This window comes from Triturus cristatus, chromosome 8, assembly GCF_964204655.1.
Source record: "Triturus cristatus chromosome 8, aTriCri1.1, whole genome shotgun sequence".
NCBI classification, from domain to species: Eukaryota; Metazoa; Chordata; class Amphibia; order Caudata; family Salamandridae; genus Triturus; species Triturus cristatus.
The window spans coordinates 1,427,795,703-1,427,814,576 of record NC_140591.1 but is presented as its reverse complement, the minus strand read 5'-3'; the positions used below and the strand labels follow the sequence as shown (position 1 = coordinate 1,427,814,576).

At 40.7% G+C, this 18,874-nt stretch overlaps 1 protein-coding gene across 1 annotated transcript in view; it reads right to left on the bottom strand.

Annotated features, from left to right (window-relative positions):
• The window catches only part of DLG2 (discs large MAGUK scaffold protein 2), a 4,361,751-nt gene that overhangs the window by 4,216,743 nt on the left and 126,134 nt on the right, over window positions 1–18,874 (bottom strand). Inside the window, exon 3 of the mRNA XM_085623221.1 lies at window positions 4,988–5,086. Within this exon, the coding sequence (XP_085479347.1) occupies window positions 4,988–5,086 (99 nt within the window). The remainder of the gene's footprint in view (window positions 1–4,987; window positions 5,087–18,874) is intronic.

Genomic DNA, 18,874 nt, shown 5'->3' with positions numbered 1-18,874 from the left:
GAGTTGGTATCAGGAAGAATTGGCGATAAAGGGTCCCTTGGGAGAAACCGGTGGGGTGACCAGTGGGTTGACATAGGCGGATGCATTCATTTTACTGTGTCTATACACACCGCTTCCTCTTTGAAAATGTTTGATACATTTACTTTTCTTTGAGGTAGTAGACTCAGTTTTTATCATAGGGATTTTATTCATACAAAGCGTAAATTTGCATTGTTATGTCCGGAATTATCTGTTTTAAATGAAACTCAACACTATATTTTTCTAGCATAAACATTTATGATTTTATTTATGCAACACAATTCATTCGGATAGAAAGGACTATGGATGGTGAAGGGAGATTTGCCATTTTTGACATTTAGATGTTGTTTTAGGAATTTAATCAACTAAGTGTACTAGTACCAAGAGTGTCGATGAATTAGAAATACATTTTCAATGTCAACTCACTGTTAATGTTTCAGTGACTACTTGGCAGAGTAATATACCTTCTGTGGCTGCTTCAGTACCCTCCACCTCTCCTCCAAACTAAGACTTCTACACTAATTCTTAATTTTCAGGAAAACTCTTCTTTTGTCAATTTACTCCCTGACCCCGCAAACCGATTCACAGTCAAATTAGACACACAATACTTGGATGGGTCATAGGAATCTAAGACCAGCCACGCCTATTTCCCACTACGCCCACTACAATATCATTCTTCACTGTTTCTCTGAATATGGTTACTGTACTATGTGTACTAATGATACAAATGTGATGGATATTTTTGTAAGCAACTTCCACACTGCTGTGACAAACGCACAGCAGGACATTATTTTATGCTGTATGTAAAGCCCTTATGTAGCCCCCATGGCTAGGTCCTCAAGTTATCAATACTTCAAAACAATAAAGTAATGGTAGATCATTAAAATAATCATTTCAAGATATAAATATGTTATCTTAATGTGGTTTTCTTTCATTTTAGTGTAGTGGTATTATCATCTTACATAAGGCATATAGGCGAGCCAAGGATAATTTGTTAATCCTATAAAAGTTGAAGGTTTGCTCTAAATGCACCAGGAGTCTTTCAGAAGCATATGTGTGACCTTCCAGGCTAGCCAATTGTGCACTGAGCCAGAATTAGATTTACCACGGAAAACTACCTCTTCCTAAATGTGTGCAGTATAACACAGACATTCAGTACTCATCCATACTGCAAAACACACATGACAGCTGCAAATACTGCGCAAAAGGATGCCCTACACATTTTGAAAATAAATGACAAAGACAAAAAAATGAGACACTAAGCATTAGAAAAAAACAAGCGATTGAAAAGTCCAAGACAGAAAAATAAAAAAAAGGCGTAACAATTTTTCACAAAGGAAAGAAAACTTAGTTAGAAAGATAACAAAAAGTTTAAAATATTAAAAAACGTAAGTCCAAAGAGCAGGTTTATGGTTACTGAGTGATTGTGGTTAGTTATTGAGTTATGGGATGGGTTATGGTCAGGCACTCTTTTTACATTGCACATAAAAAGAGCACTGGACTACCGGCACTTATCACATTTATATTACATCATATATCAACTCTACCCCAATAGTCTTCAGATTCTACATATTTGAATGTGTTTGTTTCAAAAGATTTCTCAATATTCATTATAACAAAGAAGACCCTATTAATGCCATGTAGGGCCAATTTAGTCAGTACATCTTTTCTAGCACATGCTTGACTTACAATTATGTCTTCAGATGAACCCAGTCAAATTGGTTTGAAATAATTCTTACATGATTTGACTATTCACAAAATCTGAGTGTAAATTAACTCCAAAAGTGTAAGTTACAGTCAGATGCTGTAAATAGCCAAAAGTAGCAAACATCTAAAAAGTGTAAATTACAAAAAATTATATACGCTCCAGGCCCTTTAATTTGGTGGAGACATGTAACTTACACATTTGGAGTGAATGTACATTTGTAGTTTGTGAATAGCCGAAAAAAGTGTAAATTACTCAAATGTAAGTTCTGAAACAGGCCCAAAGTATTTATGTTACTTTTATACCCGGTTGTCATGTGGTATATTGTGTTGCCTTGTCAGATCTATATAGCGTTGGACATGGATAGTGTACAAAGCTAAAGGGAAGGTTTGGTATTGTAGATGGGAATAGTATAAGGATTTGAGAATGTGTAAGTGAAGGACTTAGAGTACTTCAATCCATGGGAAGACTGATACGGATACCATTATTAGTTAGTTGATGAAAGGAACATTAGGAATGAGGTGTATGCTTATCGTTTGAGAGGTAGGGTTACAGTTAGTGATATGAGTAGGATCAGAGAAGGGCTAGGGGTGTCCGGGATTAGATTAAGTACGTTAATTGTGTTTAGGGAACTTTAGATCTCTATTTTGTATTGTACATGTGTTTACGCATATATATATATATATATATATATATATATATAAAAATATATATATATATATATATATATGTGTGTGTGTGTGTCTATATTATCTACTGGCGGTCGCCAGTAGATAGTTATAGTTAGGACCGAGTTTCCATAGGAAATCTCAAAATTCTATTTTGAATAACTTTGGCGCCGATTGACGAATCCTCGCGAAATTTTCAAAACTAATGGGGCGCTCCGCTCCGCTCCTACCCTGAAAGTCTCGGGGTGATTCGTCAAGCGGGGGCCGAGAAAAAGGGGGGGTCCCAAAACGCGTTTTCCCCATGGATTTTTCCATAGGGACTTTAGTCGCAGCTACAGCCCGAACAGCTGAACAGAATTACGTGAAATTTGGCAGAGAGGTAGCCATAAGGTCCATGAAGTGCCTTTTGCAGGTTTGGTGTAAATCTGTTCGGTATTTCCAGAGAAAATAGCATTTAAGTCAATATATATATCTGTACGCGCGCACCTTGCCGTGCGCGAGCGCAATTCTGATTGGTTGTTAGATCTTAGTAAACATTCGAATCGGTCGAAACCAGGAAGTGTCGGCTGCCATTTTGTCTCTCGCACTCTGAGGGGGTGAAAAACAAATGTGGAGAACGTGAAAAGGGGGCAGGGTGGACAGTTCCTGACCCCCTAGCCGTGGTCAGGGGGTCCCAGAAGGACCCCCAAGGGCCCAAAAAAATTTTCTTTTCTTTTCGAAAAATCGCTGAGTGCGTGCACCCTGCGCGCACCACCCAAACGGAAAAAATTCTGCGAGGTTCGCGCAGTGTGCGCACACTCCGAGATTTATCAGCAGAGCATTGCGGTCGCGTGAGTTATAGTTGCCTGCACTAACTATAACGGGGGAATTTCATTGGTTTTTTACGAGGGAAATGCCCAGCTAACTATAACATGTGTGAAACCTATGTTTTTTTAAGTGAATATATATATATATATATAGATATCCTGCACAAGTGCCTTATTCCTATATTGAAAAGACGATCAGTGCTCAGATTCATGAAGCGTGAATTCTTTTAATTCATGGCAAAATCAAGAAAAACAAATATATATATATAAATATATATATATATAGACTTATTACGTTTCTGGCATCCAGTTTTTGCACTTTTTTATTCTTTCAACCCATACTCTTAACACAAAAGCAGATTAACATTTGGCATCAAAATAGCCAACATTAAGGGTACAAATAAACAAATCAATATTCTGGCAGCAGCAAACACCAATATAACTGCTGCTGCACATAGTTTTATTGACAACTTTTATATAGTATGCTACCAAGCATTGAATTGCCTGTGGATTGAACTGTAGTCGTCAGTCTATCGACATGTCATCCTTTCACAGCAATTACTCATCATCAGTAAACATTATTTCTTTGGCTGTGCTAAAATATGCCCTTAAGTAAGTAAGTAGTATGACTCTATCTGTGTTCACATCTCTTTTGCCTCTTGGCGTTTCATGGTCTTTCCAAACAATCTACAAAGTAGCACTATTAGCACACATCCTGATACGATATTACTGCGTTCCAATTTTTACTTGCTATAAAAAATGTTTTCTAAATGTAGTTCCAAATGTAGATTGTGTAAAATTCATACATTATTGAAAAATGTATAACATCATATGATTGACTCTACCAATCGTAAATACTTATGTAATACATATCAAATATATTCAGAAGAAAAAGAGTGGCATAATTCCCAAAATAAACCAAACCTCTCAACACGTTTCTGTGGCATGAATGCACATGCACAGCGGTAACACACCTCACCTGCTATTCAACCATGTCCTATATTTAAATTTCCTTTATTTGCATGGCAAAAACATCATCCCAACTACACAACATTACATATTAAATGAATTACCACCTGAAACCAACTAAAATAGATTGTTTACATTTTATGCAGGTCTTCTCAGCTTTTGCCTTAGTGTCATATACAAGTGCCATATACAAGTGTAATGTTGTTAATATAATGCATTATCACAATATAATACACAGGAGCATGCAATCGCCTGTACAAAAAAAAATGACATAGTCACTTAACTTGAATAATTTAATACAGTTGAGATCTGACATCACTTAAAAAAATCAAAACATAATTTCCCTTCTTCTGCTGTGTTTTTCTAAATGAACAGTGATAAGCAGAACAGAGATAATTGTAGAAACATGTTTATTTTTTCTACTCTGAACGTTTCTACACAATCTAAACTACAGTATTTTGAAATCTGACTTGTACTAAACGGATTCTAATATGTTTTGTAACAAATATCTGACTGCTTTTTGGTGTGTTTGATTTTGCACTAGAGATTCTAATTTCATATGAAAGAACACAACACCAAGGATATAAGTGGTTTGTGGGAAGGATATGGTCTGGCCATGTATTATAAGGAATACATTAAAATGATACTAAAAGTCATCTCTGAGCCATACATTAAAATGATACTAAAAGTCATCTCTGAGTTCCAGGACCTTATAAAGGAACTCTGCCTCTTGTGTCATTCCTTTAAAAGGCAGGGCATACTTTATGCCATAAAAAACATTTAATTTGCATCTCACAATTGATCTTTACCAAAGACCTTACCTTTGACTTCCTTTCACTGGCAGAAGGTTCTAATGATGCATTTTCTGTTTTTGGTTCCTCGCTTGATCCATAGCCATCTGAACCATTGATACTGGCAGACTGTGGAAAAAAAGTTTCAAAACTTTACAGACTAATTGTAAATCTCCAAAATCTAGGTGCATATTAGGGTACTTTTTGTACACACTTACATGCCCCATGACAGTCAAAGGACTCATTGTTATGACCTAATTAGCTTCCTGAATGCTAAACAAGGAGGGTTTATAAGGTTTAAGAATAATGAAATCTTGGATAAGATCGAGAAGGGGAGAGACTGTAATATACGCAGCTTCTACGCATGCCTTTTAGCTGGTAAAAAAGATGATCTCGATAAATAGGGTAACAAATGGGCCATGAAGTTGGGTATTGAGTTCGCTTGGTTCCAGGAATCATTGGATCTGGGTCGTACAGTGCTATGTTCGGCACCATTACAATCACAGCATTATAAAACGTTATACTGTCTGTATTATACACCAGCAAGAATAGCACAATGAGGTGGTACTTTAGGGACAAATTGTCCACGGTGCAATCATTCACAAGCGGATTTACTTCATATTTTCGCTACCTGTCCTCAACTCTCTACTTTGATTAGGGAGGTGGAGGGTTTTCTGGTAAGAAACGTAGGAATTCGGATTACAATTACACCTACTGTGGTTCTTTTGGGAATAACAACAGAGAGTGAGGCTACTAATCGAGAGTTTGTTTTTGTCGCATGGCAGTATTTCGGCTGGTGATAGCAAGAGCATGGCTTGATAAGGTACCTCCCACAAGGAATCAATGGTTGTCTATTCTTTTGTCAGTCTATAACTTAGAAAAAGGGATTTATGAACGGAAAGGACGAAAGGGGAGACAACTGGGTTTGAGAATCTGGGATCCAATACGGAGATGGAAAGATCAAATGGGGTAAACATTTTTGTTATGTCATGTTGTTTGGATTACCCTATCTAAAAGAAAGTGCTATGAGGTAACATTGAAGCTACTTACTTATAATATGTGATCTTCTTGGTTGTTCTCTTTATTGTTTTTTTTACTATTAATTGATGGATTCCATGCTGTGCTGTATTGTAATATCTGGTACGGAATTTTTAATAAAAAAATTATTTAAAAAAATGACCTAATTAGCAAATGTGCAATAGGTTCATTTATGAGCCCTGTAGTCTTGATCTCAATGTCCCAAACACATTTATTAAATTAGTTGACTGAATCCTGACATTATTCATTATGACTTATTGGGCTTGTGTACCTTTACTTCTTGCAAATTAGGCAATGGGTCGGTGAAAGGCAAAATAGGATAATAGCAATGTGGTATGTCCTTCAATGAGGCAGACAAATTGTTTGATATTGTTTTTGTTTAATCTTGGTACTAGAGAAAAGTTCCAGAGAACAGTCACTGGAGGCCCCAGGTGCTGTTTTCAGATTGCAAGGGTGAAAGAGGCAGCTGTTCAGTAGGTTAATTGGAGGCCCACAATGGATACATTGTCAGATAAATAGGACTGTCTTCATCATTAATGCATTGTATGGGCATCCGTGCTGTGTGATAATTATTGTTGCACAGAGGCAGTTCATTACTGTTTTGGGCAGCTGACAAAGGAGAAGTACCCACTTTATGAGAGACGCTATTGGTGCTTATGAAAACAATTTATTTGTGCTTCCAGATAAGAATAACTTGAATGGTAAGGGAGGAGCACAATGCTTTCTTAGCCTCAATTCCACTTTGACTCTTATAGTTGTAATTACAAACTAAGGATCAAGCAACAATTGTTTGCTACTCCCATCAAAGGTCCTCTATTCTCCATTAATGTACAAGCATAGGAAATCTGAAGCTGGCACACATTGTTGGTTGCTTCTATTGCTACAAAAGGGCCAGACATTGGGCCCAACCCCAATCCGGGATGGGCACCCGACCCCATGCCAGGCATTGGGATGCATAATACACTTTAAGTTGGAAAAACCATACAAATTCACTGAAACAAATACAAAGGTTGAAGTGACATTATAGTTAGGAACTGTAATAATATATTACTTTATATTTAAAAGAAAATTAGGAATTCACTGAAGAATTACAAGGTTCAACTGACGTCATAGTTAGGTGAAAATGTCAGTTAAAACATTAAATTTTAACCAAACAAAACTACTGAAATTCACCAGTTCTTGTTATCTGAAGTAACTGTAACTCATTCCCTAAAGTAACAATAAGTTTCACCCTCAGCCTGCACTGCTAATTACCTCACATATTACATCACACATGACAGATTGTATGGCATCAACCATAATATCACTGCAACATCTGAAATGAAATAATTGATGAGAACAATGTGCAAGGCAGGGGCGCGAGTTACAGTTACTTTAGGGCACAAGTTACAGTTACTTGAGATAACTAACTGGTGAATTTCAGTGGTTTTATTAACTTCAAGCAGTCTGTTTGAACTGACATTTTCACCTAAGTGTTTAGGTTTTTGGTATGTTAGGTAGCCAATAGGTAGTTATAGTTTGAACCATGTTTCGCGAAGGAAAAGCCTTTTTTGACATGCCTATATTTTTGGTGTCAGTTGATGACTCTTCACAAATGTTTGCAAAAAAAGTGCTGCTGTGATTCTTGTTGTGAATGAAACGTTGCAGTGCAATCCATCAGGCAGAAACTGAGAAAAAGGGGATCAAAAAGTGTTTTTCCAATGTTAATTCCCAGAGAAAATTTAGTCACAACTACAGCCCGAACCACTGGATGGAATTTCACCAAATCTGGCCGAAAGGTAGCTCTTAGCCAGAAAGAACCCTTTTTGTTATTTGGTGTTAATTCGTTCAGTAGTTTTTGAGATATTTAAAAAAATGTATGCACAGGAAAGCGCAACCTCAGAAGAACCAACAGACCCCATGCTGAAATCTGATGGGCTGCCAACACTTCAACCAGGAAGTGTTAGCACCCATCTTGGGACTGGGCTTCAGCCTGGTCCTGGACCCCGATAGAGCCAAAAAGCACTTTAAAAAAAGTTAATTGCTGCACAAATGCCACAGAGCCATGAATCCACTACAGAAACAACAAAAAAAAAACAATTGTGGACTCATGCACTTGTTTTTAATACAGCCCATGGTGGATCCAGGTCCCGGAGGCCTTTTTTATAAAAAGGAGGGGGGCGCACTGGGCCCCTCCCTGAGACTCATTGAGCCCCATGGACACGTGCCCCCATTGATGGGGGGGCGCACAGACCACCCCCAGCACTGGAGATACCACTTCCTGGGGGCTAAAAAACACCTGCTGGGGTGCTCCTCAGAGTCCCCCAGCTACCAGGGACCATCCCCTCCGTAAGGTCAAATATTTAAAAAATGGAAGAGGGGCTGTGTAGCCCCCTACCCAGTTAACAGAGGGCTCCGGGGACCACCCCCTTTGTGGGACTGGCCCTGGAAAGTAAAAGAGGGGGGCCGGACAGCCCCACTCCTGGAACAATACATGGCCCTGGTACAGCCACCCCCAGGGCTGGCTTCTGCTATGTCCCATGGTGCCCACTCCCAGGACATAGCTATGTACTTTCGCTTGGCAGGAGAAACAATATCAAACAATTCAGTTCCAGCAAGTGGGAACTGTTAAAGTGCTCCCACCCTGCTGGAAGTAGAGGTTTCATGTGAGCAGGGAAAGAGATGAAACAGATTCTTCCTGCAATGAGGGAGCTGCTTTTCCAACAGCGCCCTCTGTGCATCAGCAATGTCAGCTGCCACAGGAAGTGGGGAACCGGCTGGGACAGCAGGGGCCTTGAGGATACCTCTGTGGTCCAGTGGGAAAAAGAGAAGAAAGAGGCAAAATAAAGGTCAGCAACGATCAAAAAGAGGTGGAATAAAGGTGAGAAACTAGTAGAAAGAGGCAGAATAAAGGACAGCAAAGAGCAGAAAGTGTCATGATAAAGGTGAGAAATTAACAGAAAGAGGCAGAATACAGATCAGATACGAGCAAAAAGAGGCAGAACAAAGCAACGAGCAGAAAGAGGCAAAATAAAGGTGAGCAACGAGCAGAAACAGTCAAATAAAGGTGACAAACTAGTGCAAAGAGGAAGAATAAAGGTTAGCATCCAGCAGAAAGAGGCAGAATAAAGGTGAATAATGAGCAGAAAGAGGCAAAATAATGATCAGCAACAAGCACAGAAAGGCACAATAAAAGTGAGAAACAAGCAGAAAGAGGCAGAATAAAAGTCAGAAGGGAGCAGAAAAAGGCAGACTAAAGGTCAGCAATGAGCAGAAAGAGGAAGAATAAAGGTCAGCAATAAGCAGAAAGAGGCAAAAGAAAGGTGAGAAACGACAGAAAGAGGCAGAATAAAGGTAAAAAAAGAGCAGAAAGAAGCAAAATAAAGGTGGGAAACGAGCAGAAAGAGGAAGGATAAAGGTCACAACCAAGCAGAAAGAGGCAATATAGAGATGGGAAGTGAGCAGAAATGAGGCAAAATAAAGGTGATAAATAAGCAGAAAGAGACAGAATAAAGGTTCAGAAACGTGCAGGAAGAAGCAAAATAAAGGTCAGAAATGAGCAGAAAGAGGCAAAAAAAAAAGGTGAGAAACAAGCAGAAAGAGACAAAATAGAGGTCAGAAACCGGCAGCAAGAAGCAAAATAAAGATGACAAACGAGCAGAAAGAGGCAAAATAAAGGTCAGCGATAAGCAGAAAGAGTCAGAATAAAGGTCAGAAGGGAACAGAAAGAGGCAGAATAAAGGTAAAAAATGAGCAGAAAGAGGCAAAATATAAGTCAGAAACCAGCAGCAAGAGGCAAAATACAGGTGGAAACGAGCTGAAAGAGGCAAAATAAAGGTCAGCATTGAGCCGAAAAATGCAAAACAGGGCAGAAACATGAGCAGGAAAGGCAAAACAGAGACAGAAAAACAAGCAGGAAAGGCAAAACAGAGGGCAGAAAAACAAGCAGAAGAGGCAAAACAGAGTAGAAGAGGGCAAAGCAGAGAGCACTAAGACATTCACACAACCACTCACAGACCCATTCAGATTCTCTCAGACCAACTCACAGACCCGTTCAGAGACTCACACACCCACTCCACTCACAGACTTACTGAGGCACTCATGCACACACTTTCTTTCAAAGGTTAGTGGTTACATTCAGGAAATACATTTCAAAAACCTTAGAAATTTTCTTTAAAAACAATGATTACAGGGACATTATAGTTAGGAAACAATATTAAGAAAAACCTTAGAAATTCAGTGAAAAAAGGTTACAGGGATGTTATAATTAGGAAATAGTATTAAAAAAACATAGAAAGTCACTGAAAAAATCACAGGTTACAGGGGCATTATAGTTGGGTTCAGATTTCACTCGTATAAAACCAGAAAAATTCAGAAGTTATAGTTAGCTGAGTAACTATAACTTACCCCCCAGCAGTGCACTGCTTATGACCTCACATATTACATCACTCATGCCATGTTCAATGACATCTCTGATGACTACCTAGTGATGACTGGTTATAATTAGGACTATGCTTCCATAGGAAAAGTGTTTTTTGACTTGCCTATATCTTTGACGCCAGTTGACGAATCTTCATGAAATATTCTAAACAAGCATTGGCATAGCCAATAAGTGTCGCTTGTGGGACCTTATAAGTATTTAGTTATGCAGCACAATATCCTTGGTGCAACAACAACTGTTGCTTGTTGCTGTTTTTGTGGTACTGCAATATATAGGGATGTTATTTGTCACAGTTTACAGTTTGAATTAGATCATTGATGACACTATTGTTCATAGGATCATGATGTCTCCAGTGACAACTTCTTGCTGCCCAGCTCTTGCCGAGGGGTTCCTTTTCCGGTGGTTCTGCTGTCCTGATCGAGCCGAAGGTCCTGCTGCAGTTGTCTCCTCCCTTTGTGTGTGTGGTTGTGGTTGTGTGTGTGGTTGTGTGTGTGGTTGTGTGTGGTTGTGTGTGGGTGTGGGTGTGGTTGGGTGGGGTTGTGTGTGTGGTTGTGTGTGTGTGTGTGGGGTTGTGTGTGTGTGTGGTTGTGTGTGTGTGTGGTTGTGTGTGTGTGGTTGTATGTGTGGTTGTGTGTGTGTGGTTGTGTGTGTGGTTGTGTGTGTGGTTGTGTGTGTGTGTGGTTGTGTGTGTGAGGTTTTGTGGTTGTGTGTGTGGTTGTGTGTGTGGTTGTGGTTGTGTGTGTGGTTGTGGTTGTGTGTGCTTGTGGTTGTGTGTGTGTGGTTGGGTGTGGTTTTGTGTGTGTGTGTGTATGTGGTTGTGTGTGTGTTGTTGTGTTTGTGTGGTTGTGTGGTTGTGTGTGTGTGTGGTTGTGTGTGTGTGTGGTTGTATGGTTGTGTGTGGTTGTGGTTGTGTGTGGTTGTGGTTGGGTGTGTGTGGTTGTGTGTGTGTGTATGTGGTTGTGTGTGTGTGGTTGGGTGGTTGTGTGTGGTTGTGGTTGTGTGTGTGGTTGTATGTGTGGTTGTGTGTGTGGTTGTGTGTGTAGTTGTGTATGTGGTTGTGTGTGTGTGTGTGGTTGTGGTTGTGTGTGTGGTTGTGGTTGTGTGTGCGGTTGTGTGTGTGACAGGCAAACAATGCCGACACAGAATGGGCGTCAATGGAAGGGTTAAAGGTCATCTCCTGCAGACAACAGAGCCCTTCCTTCAGTATGTTTCTATTTCGAGAGGCGGTCCTCTTTCTGTTATTGTCTTTGTAGCAATACTCCTGCAAATACGTGTGTCCAAACATGCATTAAAGTTGATGACTTCAGCACTCCCCTATGCGTCTGTTGCATACCAGCCAGCCCCCTGAAAGGAGCATTTATTAGGAAATGGCGAATCAAATGTAAATATTGGATGCACACATTATAATCTTACTTATCTCCAGACATGCTGTTGATGTGTTATGTCCTGATTAATTATTCTGGCAAGCCTGTTTGCTACATTATGCCTGTTTATTCAATTTTGCTGTTTGCTACAGGAAGCTCTTGTAACATTATGCAAGCTTGTGACAGCATTCTCGTGTGTGGCCTGATTCCGGTGTTTACATGCTGTTTGCTACCTGAACCTCTTTTTTTGTACAATGCTTGTGTTATATAGCGCTGTTTGCTACAATAAAATAATCGTTAGCATTTAAGGTGGGCGTGAAATTGCCTGACGGAGATGCACCCACTGGGAGAATCACGAACGCTTGTAAGCGCAAAGGCGGGGGGAGGGGCGGAGGCAAGGAGCAAGCAAGAGGAAAGACAGATTGCGCTGAAGGCTGGCAGTTCGCGCGTGCACGCTCGCGTGAACGCAAGCTTGTCGCCAGCCTGCAGCACTTTGAAAACTCAGCTACTAAAGTCTCTCCGAGCAGCGCATGCGCGCTGCTCAGCGAGTCCTAAAAAGCAACCACTCCCAGTGGGTCTCATTTCTGTGGCTCACTCACTGAATGAAGGATACAAACGACCAGCCTTCTATCAAGCACTCCAATAACTGAATACTTTAGTGCTTTGGTTTCAAGAAGCAAGCCCCCAAATCAAAAGTAGTCATTCCTTTGCCCTCCAAATGAAATCCCAGCCTCAATGGGACTGCATAGAGTGGCCGGCAAGATTATGAATTATCTCACATTTTTATATGTTCATAGCACATACACACAATTGCCACTCTGTTAAAACATTCAAAGTGACAACACAGAACTGAAAACTTTAGAAAGTAAATAGGCAGCCCAACCCAACCCCCCGTATATATTGTGAGCAAATTAAATGACCAGTAACATAACTAATAACTTTGAAAATGACATCATTCTTTTCTCCACATCGCCACTAGCGAGAGTCCAAAACCCACAAATCTGCTGTGCTCAATTACATCACGCATAAAGCTACCCTATAAGAGGAGTATCATTTGAATTTAAGCAATGGTGTGCTGGTGGTATCACCTGTCACATTCAATTACTCATATAGAAATTGTGATTTAGAGAAAATGAATAAAGAAGGGAAAAAAACATGGAATCGACATTCGAATTCCCGAAGATCCTGCAGAGAGTAGCGTAGTTTGTGAGGTTCGAAGCAATGTTTTAGTGAGTGTGCAAGGGGTAAGTCGATTCTGTGCAACACCTGAACTGACAAAAAAGTACAAATGTGGTTTTCAAAATGGCGGTACTCTCGAAGTAACGTGAACATTCGCTTTGTTATTTCACCCCTTGACGTGCCACCGTAGTCTGAAAATATGCCCCATAGAGGGCAACGGTTAATTAGCACAAATATGAAGAACACACCTTGAGGTAAAGTTCATATTTAAGGTACCTTCGGCATTTAAAACAAGAAACGCGAGTGGTGCTTATTTAAGGTACTGTCGGCATTTAAAACAAGAAACACGAGTGGTGCGCGCACGCGGTAAGTGAAAGTAGGCTGCACGCGCGAAAGTGAAAGTGATCGCGGCTGTACATATTGCAAAGCTGCCGGCTGCACGTGTGCACGTTCGCATGAACGCAAGCTTGTCGCCAGCCAGCAGCACTTTGAAAACTCACCTACTAAAGTCTCTCCGAGCAGCGCATGTGCGCTGACTCAGCGAGACCTAAAAAGTGTGCCGGTGATTCTTGTTGTGCATGGAAAGTTTCGAGGCGATCTGCCAAGCGGATGCTGAGAAAAAGGAGAGGTCTAAAAAAGTGTTTCCATAGACACGACTACAGACCGAAACGCTGGACGCAATTACACCAAATATGGCAGAAAGGTAGCTCTTGTTCCAGAAACAACCATTTTTGTTATTTGATATAATTGGGTTTAGTTGTTTTCAAGATAGTAACTAATACAAATTTGATATCAAGGGACGCGGATCCTCTGCTGACCCTCATCGGATTTTAACTTGGATTCTCAAATCCAAAAGCCAACAGCAAAGCCGTGATTGGCAGGCCACAACCTGAGAGGAAAGTTGCGGCCTCCAGTTTGTTCATCCGTACTCAGTTCCCACTGGGGGAAAAACGTTAAACAGTAATAGAAAGGGTCAGTGTAGATGTACTCTGACCCCATGGAAATAATGGAGGGGTCTGTGAGGGGACCCCTCATGGGCAAGAAATTGTCCAAAAACCTTTTTTTTACCAAGCAAGGATCTGCGGATCCTCCCAGGATCCTCCCCTTTAAAAAAAAACATACACTCACTCACAGATATACATACCTCCTCACACACTCAGTCATACCCTCACACATTCACACACCCACACAACCATTCACATACCCACTTGCAGACCCTCAAAACCACTCACTTCACACTCACAGACCATCAAATCATTCACACACGACACATCCACTCACACACTGACTCTCACACCGATACATCCATTCCCACACCTACTCACAGACCGCCACAGCCAGTCACAAATGCACTCACATACAAAACACACATACAAAACACACACATGTAAGAGTTCAAGTTGACAGTTTATAGGGTCCATTTTCCTAAAAGTTATTAGACTGATGCTAGTTTCTAAGTACTGGGCCTTGAAAGCCATGACCGAACTGATATAGAAGGCTGGAATGGTCTTCAGGTTTTCGATGAGGAGATTTTAAGATTGGTTAGATTTTTGCCAATAAAAGATTATATAGCTGGTTCTAGAGTTAACAATATATATTACATATTATAGTCATTGTTCCCTGAAGGGTGCACGTGCACCTATCTCACCTCGAGCACGCAGTGTGGTGTGTGAAGGGCAGAGCAGCAGGTAAGTTCAGCAGCAAGTGCCTCCTGCACTTGCTGCATTTATTTTGTTAAAAGGGCGCGGCTGCGAGGCAGATTGTATGTCTTTGTAAAAGTATTCAAGTTAATCGCAGTGCCCGTCATGAGCTGCAATTAACATAATTACTTTCAGAAAGGCACACAATCTGCCCTGCAGCCATGCCCTTTTAACAAAAGAAATGCAGCAAGTCTACAAGCACGACATGTGCTTTCATGTGATTCTGATTGCACATGTCGTGCTTGTAGACTTGCTGCATTTCTTTTGTTCATAGAGCGGGGCAAATTGTTTGCTGCGCTCTGTTAGCAAAAGAAATCCAACAAAACTACAAGCTTTGAATCACAGGATGTTGAGCTGATGTGAAGCTTGTAGCTGCTTTCTCAGCTTGAAAGTCATCAGTTCTAGCCTTAGCCACAACCTCGCCCAAAAGAACAGAAGCATTTTCAATATTATATACAACAAAGTCATAGTTGGTGCTTTATTTATCGTATGCAATTTACAATCATTGACAAAGTCAGTAGCCCTGGCTTGTTGTAGGTATATAGGTATACACATATATATATTATCTACTGGCGGTTTTGAATAACTTTGGCGCCGGTTGACGAATCCTCGCGAAATTTTCAAAACTAATGGGGCGCTCCGCTCAGCTCCTACCCTGAAAGTCTCGGGGGGATTCGTCAAGCGGGGGCCGAGAAAAAAGGGGGGTCCCAAAACGCGATTTCCCCATGCATTTTCCCATAGGACCTTTAGTCGAAGGTACAGCCCGAACGGCTGAACAGAATTACTTGAAATTTGGCAAAGAGGTAGTCCTCAGGTCAGGGATGTGCCTTTTGCATATATGGAGTCAATCTGTTCAGTAGTTCTTGAAAAAATTGCAGTTAAAGTACATAAATATCTATAGCCCCGCACCGTGCGCGCATGGTGCGCGCACCCTAACGTGCGCGAGCGTAATTATGATCGGTGGTTACATGTCAGTCAACGTTCGAATCGGTCGAAATCAGGAAGTGTCGGCCGCCATTTTGTTTGTTTTGAGTGCGAGAGTGAAAAAGGAAGGTGGCGAACGTGAAAAGGGGGCAGGGTAGAGAGTTCCTGACCCCCTAGCCTTTGTCAGGGGGTCCCTAAAGGACCCCAAAGGCAGAAAAAAACATTTTTTTTTTTTTTTTTTAAATCGCGGGGTGCGTGCACCGTGTTCGCACGGTGAAAAAACTCCCAAAATATATATGCCACAACCACCTTCACGCTTAAGTGAAAGAGACAGCATCGAGGACGGAAATAAATAGGCAATAGTTTATTCCAGAAGGAAAAGTCCAGAAGAACAGGATGTGTTTCGTCTGCACACTCTAGGAAGGAGAACACTGAAGACCCCACCGTTAGGATCTCAACTCTTAATAGACACTTTTAGTGCACATTGTCATGACACACAATATAGTGGCATTAAATCATCTCAATACCTGACAGCATAATATATAACTTGTCCATTATGCCTCTGCAGGATTTTAGGATTTCATATTTCTCTTTGCATCTGATCACAAAGACAATGATGTAGCAACCATTACTAGAACGGTGATCTCTAGGCCTCTGCGTGAATATTTACAGTAGCCTTTATATTTGTGAAACTGAATGAGATTGAATCAGATCTTTTTCTTCTGCCAGTACCACCTATTACTAACCACCCTAGATGAAATGCTGACCTCAGAGATCAAGACTGTTGGAATGTGATGTGTCAGGGCTCCATTGACAAGACCGGGGACTTGGTCTGTTGTGTGCAGATTTAGATTCCGTATATAGGTTTCCCGATTTATGCCCTTATATAGATACAATTCACATTGCCCTTATTTGGACATAGAAAACCGGCCCTTATTTAGACATTGTCCTTACAAACCAAATACAGGCATGGCCACCTACATCCGTAAATCCACGTCACAACGAATTCTTGGAAAAACAGACCCTTAAGCCTTTAGGAATTTCCCTCAGCTTGAATATTGATTTCTCCAAGAACTAATTAAGTATGCATGAACATCTATTCCTTAGGGGTTCATTCATGACGATCCTCTGCCCGACTTTTATGTCAATACTGGCATTCCTAGACACCTTCAACGTATAAATATACCAGCACTTGCCCAGGCAAATTGCGGTTCCCGGAGGATTCAATCCAACCCAGACTACGCAGTTTGCCACGGCAAGTTTGGAAGGAGATCGAGGTCCAGCCTGATGCACTGACCTGACGCTGCCATCCTCCTCGCAGAGAATTCAGCTCCAGTGCTCTCTGACTTCCCTTGCGGGGGGTTAGACTATCGAGTCCAGAAAAGAGATTCCAACCTCTCTCATTCTCAGGTATGGAGCTGACTACAACTTAGAGAAACTTTTGGCAACTCTTGGCTAAACTAAAATATATCTAGCTATACTTTAGAAACAACGCCTACTTCAAACCTCGTACTGCACTTAGGCTAGGTACACTGGGGTAGAACAATTTAGAAGCATCAGATAAGTATCACATTTTAGCATTATGTTATTTATGTATGTATTTTGATTAATATATGTCATAGCTACAAACCATGCTATTGCAGTATTATTTTATCTTACTGCTAACCTCGTACATATTGTACTTCGCAGTCTGTCTTACAATTGTAGCAAGGCATATCTCTTGCAAGAGAAATAAGACTGCTCAATAAACCCTTTTATTGAAACGCCTGTCTCTATTTCTGTGCAACTCTGTAGAAATGAAGCATGCATGATTGACTGAGTGAAACTGTTATCTATTGTTTCCACGATTCTGAGACTGTTCCGGTTCTAAAGGGAAACAAAGTTGTCATGTTTATGCGGTTGTCAGAGACTAATTCCTTCTTGTATATTCGAGAAGTTTCTAGTGACCTCTGAGTTAGCTGGCACACACAAGTAATTACGTTTAATATACTCGATAGAGACATACTGACCTCAGTCCTATGTCAAATCTATAGTGTATGTTATTCCAATGCGCAGAGCCTATCAGGGATATAGGAACTACACTACAGGTCATAGCAACTCACATAAGATTTAAAGCTGACGGTGTCTATTTTTACAGATTAGTACGCACAAAATCCAGACTCAAAATATTCTTCTTCTGATCTATACTCATTCACAAAAATAAAATATATATGTTAAATAAGTCCCAAAGCTGTTGCAACACTTTAGAGGTCATTCCATAGTGAGATCATGGAGAATGTAAAAATCAAGAGAAGCCTTCACAAGTAGGCTAGTTCCGCAGCTTTCCAGGTCTATCACCCTTTATCATTTAAACGGACTGACATCCCCCTCTCCCATCTCACCTGAGCAAGATACATGCTCTGTTTGTGTGAGAATACATCAAGAGCTACTGGATTTCAAATCATTCATCCTTCTTGGTCTTGGCTGGTTTTGCTGGATTAGGGACTGATGCACACTGTTTTGAAGTGCATCAAATGAGCACCAACATTTGCAGCCCTTGGCTAGCTCTGTGTTAATGTGCTGTTGAAATTCAATAAACAGCACAATGTATATTTCATAAAACATTGGATTGTGTAAGCAATAAAATAGAAGCACGTTGCATGTGCAAAATCCCTACCAGCAGCGGCTGGCACAGGTAAACGTGGTTGTGTGGGGGCCGGTTAGGGTGGGAGGGGGGTTAAGTTGACAGATGATGGAATAGGTATAGTTACATAAATAAATAAATAAATAATATCTATCCCGTCATCTCTCGACTTCCCCCCCCCCCCCGTCGCGCCCTGTCATGTCTCACCGCACATACCTGTGCCGGCCGCTGCTGATCCCTGCAGGTATCCACACATGTCACACAAAAAAATAAACATGGAAGAATAATAGTTGCAACTTTATTGATGAAACAAACATGAATGTGGATGAAGAGAGGCAAAATAAGGAAAATCTAACTGTGAATCAATACAGATGGAAATGTCAAAACAATAAACTCCATAAAACTTGGGGAATAATGACTATTTATAGATTATGCATGTGGGAATACTGACAACATCTGAGATGCTGGTTCTACTGCACCCCTACACCGAACGACATTCAACTCGTAATGAGGTCTTATTACAATGTCACTTTATCTCCAGAAATGAATTAGAGATGACGCAGAAAAGTTCTAATAAAAGATGCTAATTCATTTTAAAGAGTAATTCACTTTGGAACTGATGTGCTAAACACCTCTGCAGTCGCAAACCCTGCAATGTGCTTTTCATAG